Source organism: Haliaeetus albicilla, chromosome 3 (assembly GCF_947461875.1).
Source record: "Haliaeetus albicilla chromosome 3, bHalAlb1.1, whole genome shotgun sequence".
NCBI classification, from domain to species: Eukaryota; Metazoa; Chordata; class Aves; order Accipitriformes; family Accipitridae; genus Haliaeetus; species Haliaeetus albicilla.
The window spans coordinates 72,814,159-72,833,898 of record NC_091485.1 but is presented as its reverse complement, the minus strand read 5'-3'; the positions used below and the strand labels follow the sequence as shown (position 1 = coordinate 72,833,898).

Sequence of the window (19,740 nt, the reverse complement as noted above, 5' to 3'; positions counted from 1 at the left end):
TGTTGGTATTTCCCTGCTTTCTTTGCCCAGAAGACAAATGGTACAACTTCCATCTATGTATTTTGGCTTTTCATCTGTGCCATCCACAGTGCTCTTCTGTTGTTAAAATCTAAAAGAAATAATGAAACTAAGCGGTTACGAAGCACACCTTGGGCGTTCAGTTTATTGTGCTTCTCTCCTGTCTGTGTACTGCTTTGGATGGTAGCAAGGTAGTTGGACTATTTTACATAGCTGCCTCTTGCATTAAATTCTCTTTAAATGTGCATCCAGTTCCTCAGAAACAACAAATAAATTTAGGCAGTACTATTGTAGTTCCACATTTTCTTGTGATTTCTTCTTCCCAGTCAGAAACAGAAGCTATTAAACAACAACAGTACTGAAAATCAAAATGTAATACTCTCAAAAAAAGCATATTCAACGGGGCACAAGTTAGATTTGCTGTTAGCTATTAATGTTTTGCCTGAAGGTACTTTATATGATGGCTTTTGGTCAGATCTAAGTTTCACAAGATGAAAGTGCATTTCAATAAGATCATTTAATTTCAGTAAGTGGGATGAAATTCTAGAAAATGCAATCCTATCCAAAAATGCAAAGGGATTAGTTATATGGGGAGCAAGGAGGGAGGTTGTTTGCCTTTTTAAAGGAAAAATTTGCTGAAGTATGTAGAATTGCTCACATGTGATTTCTGAGGAAGCATCTGGTTATACTACAGTTCACCTACAGAGGTGGAAATTTAAAGAGATATTTTTGAAATGCTGACATCCTGTGTGATCTGCCTTCAGGGAACAAGCAGACCTTCTCATTACCATGTCCTCTGGGATGACAATCGTTTCTCTTCAGATGAACTGCAGATTCTTACCTACCAGCTGTGTCATACATATGTACGCTGTACTCGTTCCGTTTCCATCCCAGCACCAGCATATTACGCGCACCTGGTTGCCTTCAGAGCCAGGTATCATCTGGTGGATAAAGAACACGATAGGTGAGTTGCATAGTTTTGAGTTATTACAGAATTTGAAAGAAAGCAGGAAGGAAGTAGGCTTGTTAATTCTGAGGTCAGTAGTACCCTCAGTTAGCAGTTTGAGGGTAAATTTGGTCTTACCACTGAATTATATTGTGGAATAAACCAGAAGATGTTCCTGTATGCTTCTGTGCTTTTTCTTTCTGTTTCAGAACTTCAGTGGTATTTTAAGGATAATTAACTTTTGACTGTTCTGTTCAGAAGAAATGAATGATATGAAAACTTTATATGCAAGGAGAGGCAGATTAAATAGGGTTTCTCTTCCTCCCCAACTTCTTTTTTTTTTTTTTTTCTTTTTTTTCCTCCCCCCCGCCCCCCCAACCTCCCTTCTCTTTCAGTGCTGAAGGAAGCCACACTTCCGGTCAGAGTAATGGCAGAGATCATCAAGCACTTGCTAAAGCAGTTCAAGTTCATCAGGACACATTGCGCACTATGTACTTTGCTTGACATGTTTTAATGTTTAGCAACTCAGTACAATACAGAGTTGGATTCACATGAGACCAGCTGCACTTAGACCAACAGTTGCCCAAGCTACAGTGACAGCCAGCAATGAGTGATGCATCTTGATTTTTTTTCTTTCCCATTTGCAAGAAAGCCTTCCGTCCAGAATTTCAGACTTGATTATGAACTGCATTCTTGTACCAACCCCCACTATTGTTGGAAATGTGGTTTGCCAAAAATCTCTAAGCTGCTTGGTATAAAACAGACCCATATTTTATAATTAAATCAAGAGCTGTGATCTCAGGGCTTAGGGAAAAAAAAAATCCACAACAACCCAACCCACAAAACTCCTCATTCAGTTTGCTATTCGTTGAATTGCTTTTAATAAATTGGAAAGATCTATTTAATACTAAAGTTTGATGGGCTAAAATGCTGTGAATTAGCTTTTAATACAAAGGAAAGCAAAACATTTTTTGACTGTTTATGAAGCCTTGATTATTCTAGATGCATTTACAAAATTCTTATTTTCAAAAGAATGACAGAATTCTGGTTTTCAACTGTCTTACAAAGATTATTCTCTGTGTGTCTAAGGGCAAATGTATTTTCTGAAGCTTGTTCTTGAATGTTTTTTATTGTGCTGCATTTGAAAATGTTTTTCATAGACTAAAGAATTTTAAGAGAATGAACTTGTACCTAAGCTTTTAATAGGTCCAGTTAGATTGGCAAAAGAAAACGTGCCATTTAAAAAAAAAAAATTGTAAAGAATTTTTTTGAAATCATACTGACAGCTAACTTTAGAATTTGTCATACAGGACTGTGACACTTACTTTCCAAAGTCTCTAAAGAATACGGGTCTGTGGTGATAAATACAGTACAATCCTTTTTCACTGTTTGAGTTAATGTAAGTTTTATATATGTTTCACAGTATTAATGTGATAGACTAGATGCTATTATTTATTTTTATTTACTAAGGAGTGCTCATGATACTTCTGTTAACATATCAAGAATGCTTTGGATTTAGAAATTAAAACCTTATTGTGGGGACATTACTATTCAAATGCAAAAATATGCAACTGACTTTGTGACAGTTCAGAGATACATACAGTGTATATTGTATAGCTTGCAGTTTGTAGAAAGGCTTTTTAAGCGTGCACACAACATAGCAGGTTTTACCTGTGCAGTTCAGAGACGCACACAAGACCAACATTCTACTTTCGTTCAAGCACAAAACAATTATATTTTATTTATATGTTGAATATTGGTGAAGCAGGAGCTCTAATAGAGGAGAGTGGCTCGCTGTTTGTAATTTAGACAAAAGTCAGAGAATCTATGCAGTAAAGATAAATCTTAGGAAACTGAAGTTTACTTATGAAGGGAGGTGAAACTCTCTTCATTATGCATATGGTCCATAGTAAATGTGAGAGTTTTGCCATTCTCTTAGGAGAAGCATTAATTAAAACTGATAATTATTAGACAAACGCTTCTGTTAGTTTGCACACTGGGTTCATAAAAAAACCATAATACATATGTAAACCATTGCACTAATTATGATGCCACAAGCAGGTTTAGAAGAAAATGGAAAAAGCCCAGGAAATTTGTTTATGCTGACTTGGTTTTGTTTATTTTTTCATAGGATAACTGAAATAACATGCTAAGAGGCAGGTTTTAAAAACTTCATTCTCTTCCACTGATTTTTTGCTTTGTCTTTTCCCTTTTCTCTTACCAGATGCTCAGTCACTGTTTTGAATATATTTACCTCTAGCCACAGAGATGGGCGAGTAGCTTTAACCAATACAGAGGTCTGTGCCATATAGAGGATAGACTATAACCAGTTGCTGTTGAATAAGCTAGAAAGTGCCCAACCTTTGCTGTGTCAAGAGTTTAGGTACATAACTTTGTGCAAGTTCAGATCTTCACCTTGTAGCAGTGTGTTGGTTGTCAGTGTTGTTTAGGTGAAATAACAATGTAAAACCTATTAATACATTAATTGTATTTGTATTATTCTAATTCGGTGATTAGGCTGCTGGGTCAGATTTTCCTTCTTGGTCATAGTTATGTAAATCCAGATTTTAGATTATGCTGGTATAACAGAAAGCAAATTCCAGGTTGCATTGTCTGCCTTTCTGTCTTCCAGCCAGGTTGTACATACATTCCCTAAAGTACCGCTAAACTGCAGAACCTTTCCATGATGGGTATGTTGCACTTCTCTGTGTTTGCTTGAGAGGTTTCATATTTCAGTGAAGATTTTAATGTGGCGGAGTACTGCATAAGAAATATTTTTTTATGTGAATTATTCTTAACAAATGGGAAAAAGATCACCCATTTTCAGATGCCATTTAGTTTATTTGCTGTTCGTTATGCAGAGACTTCTTGGATGTGAAATTCATCCTCCTCTTTCCTCTCTGTGCAGATCTGGAATAAATTACTTACACAGGTGGTCATACAGGGCGAGGAGGGTGGAATCTGTCTTGACCTCAAATCTTTCTTTTAAAGCAGACTGTGGGACTTCACTGCATCCTGTTTAGGATGTATTCTTTGGGCTGCAATAGTCGTTGCAGCTCCTTTTTGTGAGAAGAGTATTAGGCAGACCCTTCATCTGAGCGTAGCTGTTGTCTGTGCATCCTGTTGGAATGAACAGAAATTTTGTGTAGCTTTCCTTCCCTGAGCATGAAGAACTTGGGATGGTTATATGCATTTCAGGCTAGGGACATTTTTACCTTTTACAGGTCTTTTTAAGCCTCTAATACTGCTAATTCTTTATGGCTTGATTTCTCCCTCCTTTCCCCTACCCTGCCACCCCCGCAAGTGGTGAATTAGTGAATAATTTAAAGCATTTTTCTAAAAAATATTTAAGTATATACTTTGAAATGTACAACATGCTATAAGTCCAGCAGCTATCTTTCTGGGAATATTTTTAATATAAACTACGTATTCAAAAATGTCCTGTCAAAAAAACCCACCATGAACACCTAAAACCATACTCTTCCCCCCGCCCCTTACCTCCCATGTGTTTTGTAAGAACAGCAATATCTCAGGTAAACACAAAGCTCAAGATGTCTCTATCTCACACGCATTCCTGCTGTTGAAGTCACAGTTGAGGTAGACAGTTATAACCACTAAGTCACTATGCAGCTCAGGTCAGCAATAACCAAATGTGCATTACCCTCTGGCAGTTGTGTTTTTATTTTTTTTGAGCTTGTGCAAAGGAGCTGCATGACTCTCATTGCAGAAGAGCACTGGGCAGGACCTCATCCCTTCCTCTCACTCTCCGTTATGTTTCTGGCAATGACCTTTTGCTTGAATTTAGCCATCGGTGCAGGTGGTCCTGGTGCTTAGCAGTCTGAAAACTGATAGTAATTGCACCCCAGTGACAAAAATATCTTATTCCTATTGCAAGCATGACCAGTGTGATGGACAAACTGACTACTGCCAGTACTGCAGTATTTCTTTTGTTTTAAAGGAGTGTGCTTGGGAGATGAACGGATATTAATGAGGTGCTTGCTATGGTTTAGTTTTCTGTAAGGTTGTTGGTTTTTTTTTTTATGGAAATGGTAACACTATTGAAACAAAAATATTCAAAGACTGAAACTGGTTGTAGAATCTCTGTCCTCCAAGAGGCTCAAACTTGGCTGGACAGGTCCCCACATAGTCTCGGCTTGCTGGACCTGCTTTGGGCAGGGTGCTGGACCGGACATCTCCAGAAAGCATGTGGTTCTGTGGCAAACCCCCAAAAACCAGCAGCAGCAAGTGTGAAATGCTCCTGTTAGGAGGTGAAAAACAGTATCAACAAACAGAAGATACTTAAAAGTTGTCTTTTTTTTTAAATGTACAAAATATAATGCAATAATTAGGTTTGCTTGGTTTGGGAAATTTCTGCTGCAGTGGCTGAATAGAATAACGTGTCCACTTCACCTCTTCTAGCACCCAGGAAACAGCTGAGTTGATCCTCAGGAGGAAACATCCTATTGTGAAATGTTGGAAGTAGGTGGATTTGTCTCTGCCTTATATGAGTTTGGCATTCAAGATAGACCTATGCAATCTTAACACTTTTAATTTATATATATGCACTGATGTATGGAGTGAGATCACTTGTTTTTATTAGAACTCCTTATTTTGGCTTAGTTTGGGTTAGAATATTTCATCAACCCTTCTTGGCTTGCTGAATTACAGTCTATGATCTTCCATGTTACAGAAGCTTTGGCATATTAATTTCCTCGTTTCTAGATCTGTCAAGTTTTGGGCAAGTTTGTTGTTTACCCCAGTTGTTAGGGAAAGGTGTTGTGTTTGGAGCCAGCATGGAAAACTTACAGGAAACTTATGCTTAAAACAAGAAATCCGTAATAAATACTTTTGATCTTCATCCAGGCCCCCAGGCAATGTTTCCTGATTGTAAAAGCAAAAAGGTTGCGAAGGTTTAGTTTTAATTCTGACTCTTATCAATAACTCCTGCAGCCTTTTTCCATTTTTAACATAAGTCGTGTTCAGATGTTAGTAGATAATTTTTATAACTAAGGCAAGAGAGAGTATTTCCACAAGGATTTTAAATTTAAACTTTTGAAGGGGGGGGGGGCTAGGTTTTTGTGTGCCCAGGTTACTTTCTGAAAAGACTGAAGTTTCTAATTGAGTTAAGATGCTTCTGAAGTTTTTATCTAAAGTCATAGGTGTATGTGCACAAAGGCTTTCTATTAAATAGAAGATTGTGATCTGGAGGGCTTTGCGTGTTGCTGCCAGTGCTGTTTTCTTTACCACAGCAGTAGATTCCTCAAATACAGTGGTCGTGTGCGTCTCAGCTGTAGAAACCCCAATCTTTCTCATGCCAATTAATCTCTAACATTTGAAAGCAAGGATAGGAGGAAGGTCTGCATTAACACCCCTCCAGCCAAATTTAGTGGATTGTTCTAAGTTTTTTAGTGTATGTGCAGGTTGTTTCTGTTTGAGGAAGAATGTTGATATTTTGAAGTGAGAACAGGTTGGTTCTCCAGGTCATGCTTATTCAAGACTATAAGTACTAGAAATGCAGGACTGGGACCTTTGGAGATTTAGATGGACGTACTTGTCTCTTGACGTAATCCAGTAAGCATCTCTGGTGGCATAAATAACCCAGAAGGGACTCCTCTTTTTTAAAAAAAAAAAAAAAAAAAAAAAAAAAAATCTTTTACACATTAAATAAAGGAATGTAAAAAAATTTCTCAGTATTTTTCACACTCAATACCAGTGTAATAAAATCACATTTTTTTCCTATTTTTTTAATACTCTTCTCCTACAGTAGCATCTCTTTTTGTGTATTTGTCCTGCCAGTATGGCTTTCTCAGTTTCTAATGCAGGACAGTAGGTTTTTTTGTTTATTTGGGTTTTTTGTTTGGTTTTTTTTTTTTTTTTTTTACTTTTATACTACGTTTGGTAACATGCTTATTGATGCATACATGCAGTCTTTTCTAAGGAAAACTTCAAGTACAAGGTAATTGCACTGACTATTTTTTTTAAGCCCCCTTTTTACTGTAAGACTTCTTTTTTGCATCTGCTGTAGCTGTTTGAAAATACTGTAAATAGTGCTATGTATAGCAAATACTGACATGCTGTGGATACCATTCCTTGTTGTTCTTATATTTTTAGGAATACTGCCATACTTTACAGTATTGAGATATGAGCTTTGATTTTAAATGTTGTTATACTTTCTGTTTGCATTACGGTATGAATCCAAGGGCACAGTTGCTTTATTACAGTGGAAATAGGGTTCATCTGTATTTATAAAGTATTTCTTCCTTCTCTTCTCTATGCACGTTTCTCCCACACCATAAGGATACAAGACAGTTTTTAAGCTACCAGTGTGCTTGTTGTCTGTGCAACGTTCAAATGCCAATCTTTGATATCACCGTCAGATCACTAATAGCATTAGTGTAATATCTGGACTATCAACTGTAGCTGTCATGCGTTTTCCTTGCTTCTTCCAGCATCTGATTCTTGTATCATATGAAGAAGAACCGGTCTGTGTGGCAGAATTAGTGGAATAATAGGGCTTTGGGATCCAAGGTACAATGTCTTGCTCTCTGTTCTTCCACGGGTGTGGGATTGTCAAATGAAGTAGATGCTCTAATGCTCTGAACTAAGAGTGTTGCCTCTCTGATTGCCCACTTGAGAAAGCCATCGATCTCCTATCCATCAGTAATTGCTTTTTGCTTCTGTAATCCTTGGGGACAGGAGAGACCCAAACTCCAGCCCCGTCGTCTAGCGTTAGGATGTGAAACAGCAAGTTTTGCCTCCTGTTTCTGAGGGTTAACGACTGGAAAGATGCATTCCTCTGAGATGGTTTTAATCCAGAGTTACGGGGGACAGGGTTTGCATGTGCTTGGTGTGGCACATAGTCCTGTTTTATCTCATTTAGTGTGTTCCAGTTGCTTTTTCTGTGTTGTTTCATTGCCTGAAGTGATAATATGAATGTAATGGCTTGGCCAAATCACTACAAAAGGTGGTTTTGTAATATTCTTTAGTTAGCAAGCAGATGCAGTTAAAGGCTACCTCCTGTATTCCTCCGCAGATGAATTAATTTTTAAAGTGAACCTACTACTAAGCAGCCAAAATGCTCCCAAACAAACTGTATTTTTACTATTTTCTTTCTTGCTGGAGAACTAGCGGTGCCATACTGTGATCTTGGACAGCTGGTCGTCACTCCTTCTGTCTTCCTAAGGTGTAGATGTGTCTTGTGTTGATGCAAGGTATTAAGGAGGTATCAGAAATGGCTAGGCAAATTGCACACCTGGCACGTTCATTTTTGTGCAGGGATACTCGATAGCAGCGACTCCCTCTATAACTTGTCCCTTCTCTTGCTGAGTTTGTATACTGTTGTTTCCAGATGAAAAATGTTTTTGTACTTTAGCTATTGGCCGAAAAATGTCATGCTTTCGCTGAAAATGACATGAAGGTGCTTGAAATATATTTTGAATCTGAGGCAAAAATTATGTATTGTAATATTTTTTTAACATATTTTTTTAGATAAGTTGACACGAGACTGTAACAGTGAAAATACTATATTCCTTGCTCAGATCATCATAAACTTTAAAATGGGGAAAAAAACCCAAACAAAAGAAAACACCAAAAACGAACCCCAAACTTGAGTATGTTCACAATTTTAGTATTTAGTGTCAGTTATGTGCAAAGTTTTGGCCATAACTCAACCTTGAAATAAGTGCACGCAGACTAAAGGTGCTTTAAATGACCTGAAATGAAACTGTAGAAAACTGTGTTAATACATCTTATTTTGTTTACAGTGAATGCAGACAAACTTCCTCATTTTATAATTAACCACTCTGCTGACAGAAATACTACCTGTTTAAGCACAACACGCTGGTGTGGTTTCATAGCAGTGTTAGAGACTTTTTTTATTTTTTATTTAAAAGTAACTGGGCTTTATGCTACGGATGCTGGCATCTCAGAAGCAAGTTTGCTGGGGTTATATGCTACCTGCAATTTCATTACCTTAATCTTTGGGTGTAGACACTACTGTAGCTTATTGATGGCAGGGAGGATTGCTGAAGTTCTGACTTTCTGGAAGCCAATTCTTGTTGAGCAATGGTGAGTGACTGAGTAAATAAGCTCACTGATAACTGAATGGGGTAAAATCCTGAAAATTTTGTTCAGTTCTCAGTTATAATTTAACAAAGCTCCCTCCAAAAGCATGACGTATAGGGTTTTGTTCTAGGCTAGATGGCTGCTTTTCAGGAAACATTTCACTACATCTTGTATTATAGATCCATAGACACTATTGCCGTTGCTGTGGCCTGGAAGGGGCTTCACTGTGCAGGCATGCTGAATGCACTTCTCTGTGAGCATATAGTTGTAAAATGACAAGAATAACATTGTGTGCTTTCTAGACTAGGTCTGCAAACCCAAAGGAGCATTGGGAAGTTTAAGTGAGGAAAAAGCCCCGTGTTAGGTGCTTGTCATGCCTACATGGAAGAGAAATGCCATCAGCACTGTGCCAGCTACCCCATCCCTTGTGGAAATGAGATAAGGAGGCAAGGGGAAACATTTTCTTGCAAAACTGCTAATTAAGCACTTGTTAATGTGACAGTTAAATAATACTCTCTTGGTTTTCCTTCTGGCTTCCCTGTGAGGGGCCCCTGAGTGCAGCCAGAGCTGTGGCACAGCCCCCTGCAGATCCCCCACCCCACACGTGTCCGTCAGCCCCTTCCCCAAAAGGGGAATATTGGTAGGCAGTTCCTTCAAGTTGACTTCTGGTTTCAGCCCTCCGTATCAGAGGGCTTTGGACTTGGTTTGGAGCAAGGACAGGGGTGTTTGCTGCATTTGGAGGTGTGAGAGGTTGGCGAGAACTAGTCTTGGGAATTTTGCCTGTGGCAGTGCTAAGAAAGTGGACCCACAGCACAAGGTGAAGGCTGGTTTCTCCCTTCCTCCCATCTAAATAATCCTCAAAAGAGTAATTGCTTTAAATTTGTCCATGGACTGCCTCAGCATTTGCATCTTAAAACTACCTGTGGCTACTCTTCAACCAACCAACCTACGTATGTTGTTTTGAAGAGCCTAGTATTTGCATTATAAATCTGTATTAAAGCACATGTTCGTTTTTACATGTTATGAGTATACAGGTTTTCTCTTCCTCCCCACTTTGGATGTGTTGTTGCGCTGGCCTGCTTTAGTTTGACTGTTTGTTGTCTGCGCCCCCGCCCCCCCCCCCCCCCCCTCAGTCTCTAAGCACAACTAAAATACCTGCTGGAATAACTACTAAAATCATCAGCAGGGATTACAGATATTTACTAATCTGGGCAAGCGTAGGAATTGTCCCTGAAATATAAAGTTACACTTTTCTGGCCATTTTATGGGTTTTTGAGCGTGCTTGGCAAGCATGAATTGTGAAAAGGTCAGCAAGGAAGCTTGGGAGTTTCTAATCCCCCGGCTGGTGCTCTTTGTATTTGCTTTGTTAGGTTAGATTTCCTGTCAGAAAAAAAATACATTTAATGTGGACTTTATTCTGTATTTATCAGCTTTTCCTGTTTTTTAAATCCATGAATAGAGGAAGCTTCACTCATGCCAGTATATGTAAAATTGCACATCTTTCTTTGCCGTGTACTTGACTCAAAGGAGATCTGGTCTGTGCTCTGTGGGCACCCCGGAATCTCAGCCATTCAGTGGACACTTGATCATGTGTTGTGGGTAGGATCGTGCCCATCATGTATCAACATAACATACCATACAAAGAAGTTTGTTTCCAGATTTCACCAAAGTTAATTCTGCATCAGCTGTGAGGTGCTCCCACTGTTTCTGTGCTATTAAAAAAACAAACAAACAAACAAAAAAAACAACAAACAACAAAACCCAAAACTATATTGACTCTAATTTTGTTGTTCCTGATATGTTTTCTCATGGAACTTAACATGACTGAGCCCTTAAATTGCTCATCTCATTTACAAGTGACAACTTTGTAATTTTATTTTAGAGTAAATAACATGTCTCTAATTGCCTGACCAACTTGAATCTGTAACTGATCTTCAGTTGTCTGTCGGTGTTTTGTCTATCAATGTTGAATCCCCAGAATGTCTCCCACCAAGAGATTGCTGCATTTTTTCTATTCTTTATTACTTGGTTTTGGGCAGTAGAAATAATTTGAGTACATGAGGGGGAAGGGTTAGATATTATGTGCTTTTCCTTAACAAAGTATTACCAGTAGACCATTTGGGAAAGTAAGGCATTTGTTCAGGGGAGAAAGAAAAGAAAGAAGAAGAGGAAAAAAAAACCCCAAAATTAAGGCAAAACAAAAAACCATTAAGGAGTAAGTTTCAGAAGTATGTATCTGGGAAAATAAAATTTTAAATGAGGTGCAATGAGGAAGTGTATTTGGCAAAGTTATGTGCTATCCTGAAGAGTGTTACTGCTTGTTTTCTGTAGTTTGTTGATAAAGCTTAGTAGATTTTATGTATATGTGTGTGTGTATGTATATCCATCTATGTGTATGTGTATACACACAGATATGTTAGTGAAAGGAAAGCGGGACTGTTTATAAAAGATAGAAAGGCGGCCTCTTGCTGGAAATAATAAGCACAATTTCACTGGCTTCCACAGTACTTCATTAGTTTGTACAATCACAAAAATCTCAAAATTTAGGGCAGTTCATAAATAAAGATCCAGTCCTAGATTTCTGTGCAGCAAAGTGGTTAACTTGATCTTGGGAGGGTGAGATGGAAAACAGAATGTATTGATTAAATCCATATTTTTTTTTTCCTTAATTTTGGTACATTGCAGATTTAACTGACATCTGTTAAGGTTTTAATCTTTTGTTTAATAGTTTTCAAATTTTTTTTATTTTTATAAAATAACTTGAAAAGAACCAAAAACCAATTCAGAAATTTCATATTGTAAATGTTCCCTTGAATCAAAATGTTTTTATGACGATTTAAAGTTTGCTATTTTTTTGAAAGAAAAAAGAAAAAAAAGATGTTAAGGGCCTCATTTCAAGTGGTACTAAATGTATGTTGACTAGTTTGTATGTGTGTTGCATCTGTATTAAACTGTCTTGTGCTTGCAATATATAAATGATGTAGTGCTGTTTGGGTAAGAGTAGCACTTGTAATACAAAAAGCAGACACAGAAATACCCTCAATTGATATATTTTTTTTTTAAATGCATCAATGCCATTTTAGAATTTACTACATAAATTGTGTTGCTTTATGTTACTCAAACGATGAGGTTTCATGTAGGTGTGTGTAGTTTAAATACATTGTATGTATCTTGCTAAAGTAGTTTGCATGATGCTGTGTGGCGATGCCACTTTAAATTAAGCCTTAACAAAATGATAAATTTGTCAGAATTTTTCTCAAGAGTATGCAAAAATACTGTTTAATGAGAGTAGGATGTTCCTATAAAGCTAAACTAGTAGAAGAGGAAGTCTTCTCACCTGAGAAATAAAGGGAAACTTGTAGATCTGTAATACTGTGACTGAGCTCTTTAGGCACTGGCTGTCAACTGTTGCTCTACAGAAACTGGGCTCTCGGGCATTTCTCTGGCAGTCTACCAAAAACAGGCTTTCACAAATATCAACTTTTTTGTTTTTTTTTTTAACATATTCTCCTCCCTCCCCCTGCTAGGATATCTCTGCCTGAAGGAGGATTGCAATTTAACACTTATATTTACATTGAAAAAGAGCTGTTCTTGAGTTCTGTGCTTGCTTCAGATAGTGCCATCGTTTCAACTTCTTACGACTGACATATAATCCTTAAAACATTTTAAATAGAGGCAAATAAAGTGTTGGGGACCCAGCTTTCTTTTTTTCGATTTGGATCTACCTCATTTAAACAGTTGGGTGCTATTTACTCAAATTGTCGATGAGATTGGCAAAAGCGACCAAACTGTGTGTGATGACTGACCTCTTCGGAGGCGGCATTCTGCAAACCAAAACCTCTGGGTTTATTGTTCAGAGACAATATTGTATTTGAGTTTTATTCTTTGTGCCTTTGTTTTTTTTCCCAGTGCATAACAATCAAAAGTCATATTCTTAATTAAAAACAGCAAATGAATTTTAACCACAAAGTGTAAAAAAAAAAAGCCACAAAACATAGTTTTAGCAAATTTTAAAATATTTTTCAGTGTATCAAGTCATAAAATGTACAGAATCACAGCAGACCTAGGCAAAGAGAAATACCCAATAAAGAATTTTTTGAAATATATAATCCCGACCCTAGATATATACATCTCTGTTTGTATCTATCTATATATGTATATATACACACACATACAGTACACAATTTTGTGTGTGTGTGTGCATGTGTATATATAAAATGAAGGGATACATGTGTAAGGGTAAGGGAATAAAATGTCAGTGACTTTTCCACAGTTTTGTATGTGACAGTTTACAACTATGTGTAAGGTTTTTCTACGATGTGAACCTTTTTTACTTAAAGATAATTCCTTTTTGGAAAATTTTAAGTTGTGATATACTATCATTTTTTGAAGGTTTAAAAAAAAAAAATTGACTTTTTACCAGTACCTAATACAGAGGGGGAATCTTTTCTGTAAAATGGTATTTAGTTTAAATGTTAAAGAAAAATCTATATATGGAATTGTAAAAGTGCTGACATTCCATCATGGCACGACTTCAAAGCTGTTTCCTAAGGCTTTCTGCTGCAGAGAGACTCGAACAAAAGGAAAATGCCTCTGTTAAGTGTTTTTTATAAAACTGCTCCATCAGGTCTATACTTAAGCTATATTTTCTAAAGCCTAATCATCCTTTAATATGCTGCATATAAATTATCAGCATGGTTGCACTTTCTCAATAATAATGTATGCCCTGCAATTGGCTCATGATAAGGACTTTAGTTTTTTAACAAAACAAATAGTACTTTGGGCAGAAGGTAATATTTATATAGGTACCTCAAGAAAAAAAAAAAGAGCCTGAATATGCTGCATTTTGTTCCTTTAACATTTTTCATGTAGCATGTGTTTGCTTTTATTATTTTTTTTTTAGTAGATTACTAGCTACCTGTTTTGCTTTGGGGGACCCTGGTAGCATTGTAGACTGTTGTTTTCTATTGATCTCGTAGAATGTAGTATCCTTCCTTGATTTCACGCAGTAGTTCGGGATGGGATTTGCCCTGCATTGTGTACACAAGGGGGAGGGGGATCACGAGGAAATATGCTTTACATAGACTTCAGGAAAAGGATACTATATTTCTAAAACAGACAATACATGTTCCTAATTCTTAATTTTTTTAATTTTTTTTTCGCTCGTACTGCTTTCTTGACTCTCTTTTCTCAAATACGAGTGTGGAGAGGGGCAGCTTATTAATGGAGGAAAACCAAACTGGCCCTGTTGGTCGATGTTTTGGGGGTGATGGAGAAGCGGCAGGACATGGGCTCGGCCACGCTGTGTGCCGAATTGCCCGAATGCCGGCTTTGGTAGGAGTTGCGCCCCGTGTCAGAGCAGGATCCATCCTGCTTTCTGGCCGCTTGCTAGTGTGGGTGCGTCATCTACTTCTTCGTTTCCGAGTCAGTAAAAATCTAAACATGTGCAGAGATGGGGAATTTCTTTGTTGAGAACTGTTGAAGGAAGCTTCAAAGGCTGTGAAATTGAGCATTTATTGTCATGTTTTTAAGCTTAGGTGGGTCCTTTTCCAAGTTTGTTTTACAGCTTGCAAGGTAAATAGTTTGCACTACTTTTGCAATAAACTCATGAAAAACCTAACAGTTTCTGTTTTGGTTTCTTACTGTATATATACAACTAATACTAAAGACTTAGCTTAGTGTTTTTCACCTCAAAACATACGACTTGTAACAAGCTCAGAATGCTGTAATTCCTGACAAAATAATGATGTGAATGATATTTTATAAAGTTATTTTGTATGGTGTCAATTTTGTTTTGCCTCATAGTATGTCAATAAAATAAAATTCTTCATCTTTACAAGTTTCTGTTTGATGTCTTTTTGTTTAATTTGGCTGTTTTCTGCAGTTACTTGTGCACTGTGAGAGCACACGACGGGACGTATTCATGGCCTAAGTAATTTTCCATAGTGAGTAGAGAAGAGCAGTGGGAGGACATCTCATGAGTGGGGAGCTGCTGAATGCCACTAAATAGAGAAATCCTGGGAGATGGGATGGGTGAAAAGTCTCTGTGTACTATGCAAATAGCAGTTATTTTTCAGCATTGGTGCTGTGTTTTTCTCTCTGCCAGAGGTCAGATGTGATCTAAAATTATTGATCACTTTGGTCTGTAGCTCAGAACCAGTTGTTAAAAGCCCCAGTGGCAGATGGGAGATGGTACTGGAGCAGAGAGCCTTACGCTATACCAGATTCTGCTCTATCAAATTGTAATCCAAATTTCAATGTGCTGGTCTGGAGGCTTATTTTGTGGTAAGAGAGAAGACCTCTGTTGCCTGAGAGCCAAAAAGTTCTCCTAGTCCCATCACCCTCTCTTGTATTATACTGCTTAGGTGCATTTCAGGTGTTTCTGTGGGCACTCACCTGCTCTGTGCCCAGATTTCCAGAGGCAATATGTGTTGCTTTTAACTGAGTGTCTTACAAGTTATAATCCTGAAATTATTTATGGAAGGTCAGCATTTTTGGAAACTGCTTGCCTGAAATCCTACCTTTCATTGCTTTCTGAGTGAGTATCTACAGCAATCAATTTTTAAATAGAAAAGTAAGCATTTAGTGTTTAATATAAAGCATCAAGTGAAGGATGGTGTCAAAAAGAATTGCAAGTATGCTGAGGAGCTCCTCTTGGGAGCCTAAACCTGCAAAAACAGCTTAGTTTTATTCAGTAATATGAAATAAAGTCATAGCTGTCTCTTCCATTTCAGGCAGAGCTTTATTTTTTCCCTTGTTTTTGAAATACTTTGAATCGGACATGGTTTTGCTCTGTGTTAAGCTCTTGGGGAAAACAAATACCACTTAACTGGTTTTGATGGCAACAAGCTTTGGCACATGCAAGGCCTTGGAGATGGCTATGGCAAATTTTTGCAGCTCTGAAGTCCTCAAGGACCCTGGTTGAATGAACCCAGAAGGGTGTTCAAGTTCTTGTGGCCTCACTAATTGACAGAATATGTTCATCATCCCACAGGAAACTTCAAAGAGGGATGAAATTGGTAATTTATACTTGGTAAGCACAGTTCTTTTGTAATTTTTGCAAACTGAGGAAGCTTCATCTCCTTTGAGCAGCCTTGGCTGGGAGAGAAGGATCTCACAAGCTAGTATTGTAAGAAAAAAAAAAAATCTATTATAATAGATTTATCCTGGGAAGTGTACCCTGGCCTGTGTTCCACTGTCTAAAATCCCTGATCACCTTAAAACGGGCCGAGATACCCCTAGTAGTACCACCAGCTTCCTGCCTTGCAGCTGGCTTCCCTGCAGCGCAGGAACATTCAGCAATTCAACTGCAAACTTTGAAAACTAAAAAAAGAAAAAGCAATGTGTCTCGTAAGCAAAGCTGGCTGCTTTCTACTACAACCCCCTGTTTAGGATGCCTGTCATTTTGTTGAGATTTAACTGTTCATAGTGAAGTTTCCCATACTAAATATGAATAGATAGGGACTTGATCACAGCTTTCCAGTACCTGAAGGAAGGTTGTTCTTGGATGTAGGAAGAAGCTGTGTCAGCCCAGGCCATGGTGGTTGAAGTAGTCACGGTTTTGATGCACGGTCCGTGAGCGGTAAGCTCCTTGCCTGAAAGGCTGGCCGGAGGAATAAAAAGTCCTTCAAAGTCAGCAGGGGCAGTTGTGGCAAAGCAGAAGGAACACAGAGGCCCAAGCTGTGCATCATCTTGAGACCTTCGACAGCAGTGGAGAGCTTGGTGCTGGTGGGGAAGAAAACCCTGAGCTGTAAAGGGAGAAGTCTGAGACAATCGCTTTTTCTTGCTTTCCCGGTCGTTTTAGCTATAGAGTTCAGTGGATGCTAGGCAAATTACCCAGTTGCAGGGTAAGACACAGGCTGAGTGCTGTGCTTTGTTTTGTTTGAAGACTCCTCAGTCACTTTTGGACCAGCCTGAGGAAGTTCACGTTAAATGATGTGGTTTGTAGCTGGAGCTTTGTAATAGCTTGTGTATGTGGCTTTTGTTTTACTGAAAGGGATAAAGGTATGCTGCAAGCGGCCTGGGATATGTCACTTGAAATCTTATGCTAGTGTCCCACTGTATTGGTTAGTCTATTTGCATGTCTGATCTCACTTGAAATATAGTCTTCTCGTGTGTAGCCCAGTCTTAAGGTGCTGGTTTGGCATTTCTGGTTGTGGGGGGCTGACCTTGGGGCCAGCCATGCCCCCAGCTGCTCACTCCCTCTCCTCACCAGGACGGAGGGAGAAAATAGGATGAGAAGGCTCAGAGGGCTGAGGCCACCCTCCTGCGGCCTGGGGGTCCCTCTGCTGCTGCTCCCTCTTTGGCTCCCTCCTCCTCCTCCTCTGCCTGTGCCGCCTTCGGCCCTTTCTGGAACCTGTTTTCCCCCATCTTGGCTGAGGGGCTCAGCTGTGTCCTGCGGTGGGGCCGTTGGAGCCGGCTGGAACCGGCTGTGTCCGGCACGGGGCAGCCCCGGCCTCTCCTCACAGAGGCAACGCCTGGGCATGGACGCCCCATACACGGGTGTCTCTTGATATCTGTATCAGTTTTGCTGTAGACAGACTCTTAAGTGGGACAGGAGGGGGAAGCCGAGAGGAAATAAAGCACCATCAGGGGTGTGTGGAGGGAGATCAGGGCAGGCACTGCAAGACCGGGGGTAATCAGGGTGCAGCAAGGAGAAACACTCGTAGGAATGATTCATCCTTCTGTTTTTCCTTGTGGGTGTCTTTCCTTAAAGAGCATGGCTCCTCCACCTAACCACCTCCAGCTGGATTTTTCCTTCTTGTGCTTTCCCTCCTAATCGCATCCTCTGTCTGACATTCCAAGACACCAGTTGTGTAGAGCCAGGACCTCATAACCCATCGTCTCCGCTTGCTCCTTCTCCCCAGGTGCACACCACGTCATTTGGCAGCCTGGCTACAGGGAGAAAGCGACTGCCAGGGCCAGCGTGAGGACATGGTTCATACCAGGTCTCTTCCCAAGCAGTCTGGTTCAGCTCAGGCTGCGTAGCTACTGCTTGGGCTGCAGGTCCAAGACAGAAAGGACACGTTCCCCTCTGCTGTGAATGAGGCTGGGTTGCAGGACAATGAAGCATGGCAGTCTGCTGGCATGGGCTACTTCTGACCAGGGACGCCTCTGCCGGTTGTGAACATAGCCCAGGTACGTGGATATGGCCAAGCACTGCACTGGCCGTTTACCGCAGCAGCAGAATTTCCTCCTTCAGTTGACTGTCACAGGACTGGCCATGATCTATCATGTCCCAGTAAAAACATTTTGTCTTCAGTCCCAGGATAGCAGTTCTCCCAGTTGTGTCAGCACAGGCACACATGTAGTGGATCGTGGTGTCAGTTTTTGTCCTGGACACATTGGCTGATCACTCTGAGACACTCTCCTCCTCCCCAGGATGATGAGGTACTAGTCCATAGAGCACTGACTGAAGAACGTGTTGGGGATTTTTTTCTTCTTTTTTTGGGAGTGTCTAAAAGTAGAGTTTCTGTGTTACCTACCAAATGACAGTAGTAACAATCCATTGACCAGCTGAGTGGCAGCTGAACCGAAGTGCCAAAATCCAGGAATGATCAGTGCCTGCAGATTATGAATGGTGGGAGATAGATAGTTACTTGGGGCTGGTGGCTATTTTGGCATCTTTCACTAAGTCACCAGTATTGTCCCTTATAACCTATGCCTGCCACCAGGACTGGCTTAAAAAAAAAACCTTTTCAGAGGGATTCTGCATAATGGGCAATTGGATCAGCTGTAAAGACAGAATTGGTGGTGGAATATGCCAGGTTCAAAACTAAGCAGAACTGTAATTTCTATAAACCTGTGCACCCTAAAACTTACCAGTCCTGGTGTCTTTACCTCAAAATACATGCGCCCAGCGTAAAGACTTCTATGCTGGGGCTGTTTGAGGTAATTGCATTCTTTGGTTGTAACCCACCTGACATAACTGTGCGCCAGGTGTTGTTTGGCCTTAGCCATAGTACCAGTGAGTTAAACGGTGGAGATGCCAGCTCTGGGATCAGGCTGTTCCTCTGTGACTCTTCAACGCAACTGGTGTGATGGCCAGTGGTTTATGGCCCCTCGCCCATCATTTGATTTATCTTGTTGCACTCTACCCTGTTTACACTACAGAATTATCATGTGCTAGAGTTACAAGTAGCGTTTTTTTCCCCCCAAAAGCTGGCAAGTACTAGACCCACCAACTATTGAGCAATGCCACACAATTTACATACCCTACTGCAGGCAACCCCTTCCCCCCAGACAGCATTCAGCCCTCAGTTTCCCACAGATCTCCATGCACTTTTAATTATAATATTTTTTAAAAAAGGCAAAACAACCCTTTCAACAATAGTATAGTTCTGCAAACCCACTTGGGAACTCCTCTAGGGATAAAGCATCACTTAGCACTCATTGCAGCATTCCTGATACAATACAATTTTGAATTACGGTAACTTTGGGAAAATTTTTTATAGTGCAACGTACTTCAACCTTTTAAAATAATAAGAGCATTTGTTGTGTGGCTCAGTAGGTTTACTCCTCTGCCAGCCTCTGATCCTACCTGCCTAATCCCTATTTTTGCTTTCTTAGAACAAACCTGCAGTGTGCCAGGTTATGGAGTTGCTAGAGCTTTCTGCCTTGTGTTTTAAGAGCAGTTCAGTTATTTGTGCCTTCAACCCAAGAGAAGCTGTTCGTATTAACCTGACAGGGAGGATAGAGTTTCCCGGTAACGC

General features: G+C 39.6%; 1 protein-coding gene across 2 annotated transcripts in view; it reads left to right on the top strand.

The window, feature by feature from the left end:
• AGO2 (argonaute RISC catalytic component 2) overlaps window positions 1-19,507 on the top strand; it is a 70,314-nt gene extending 50,807 nt beyond the window's left edge. The window contains exons 18-19 of one of the 2 annotated variants that reach the window (XM_069780131.1): window positions 783-982; window positions 17,896-19,507. In XM_069780131.1, coding sequence (XP_069636232.1) covers window positions 783-982; window positions 17,896-18,016 — 321 coding nt within the window. In that variant the 3' untranslated portion in view covers window positions 18,017-19,507. Of the gene's footprint in view, window positions 1-782; window positions 983-1,359; window positions 13,022-17,895 lie in introns of those variants that run through there. The other variant, XM_069780132.1, reaches the window with a different exon arrangement.
• Window positions 19,508-19,740: the final 233 nt, after the last annotated feature.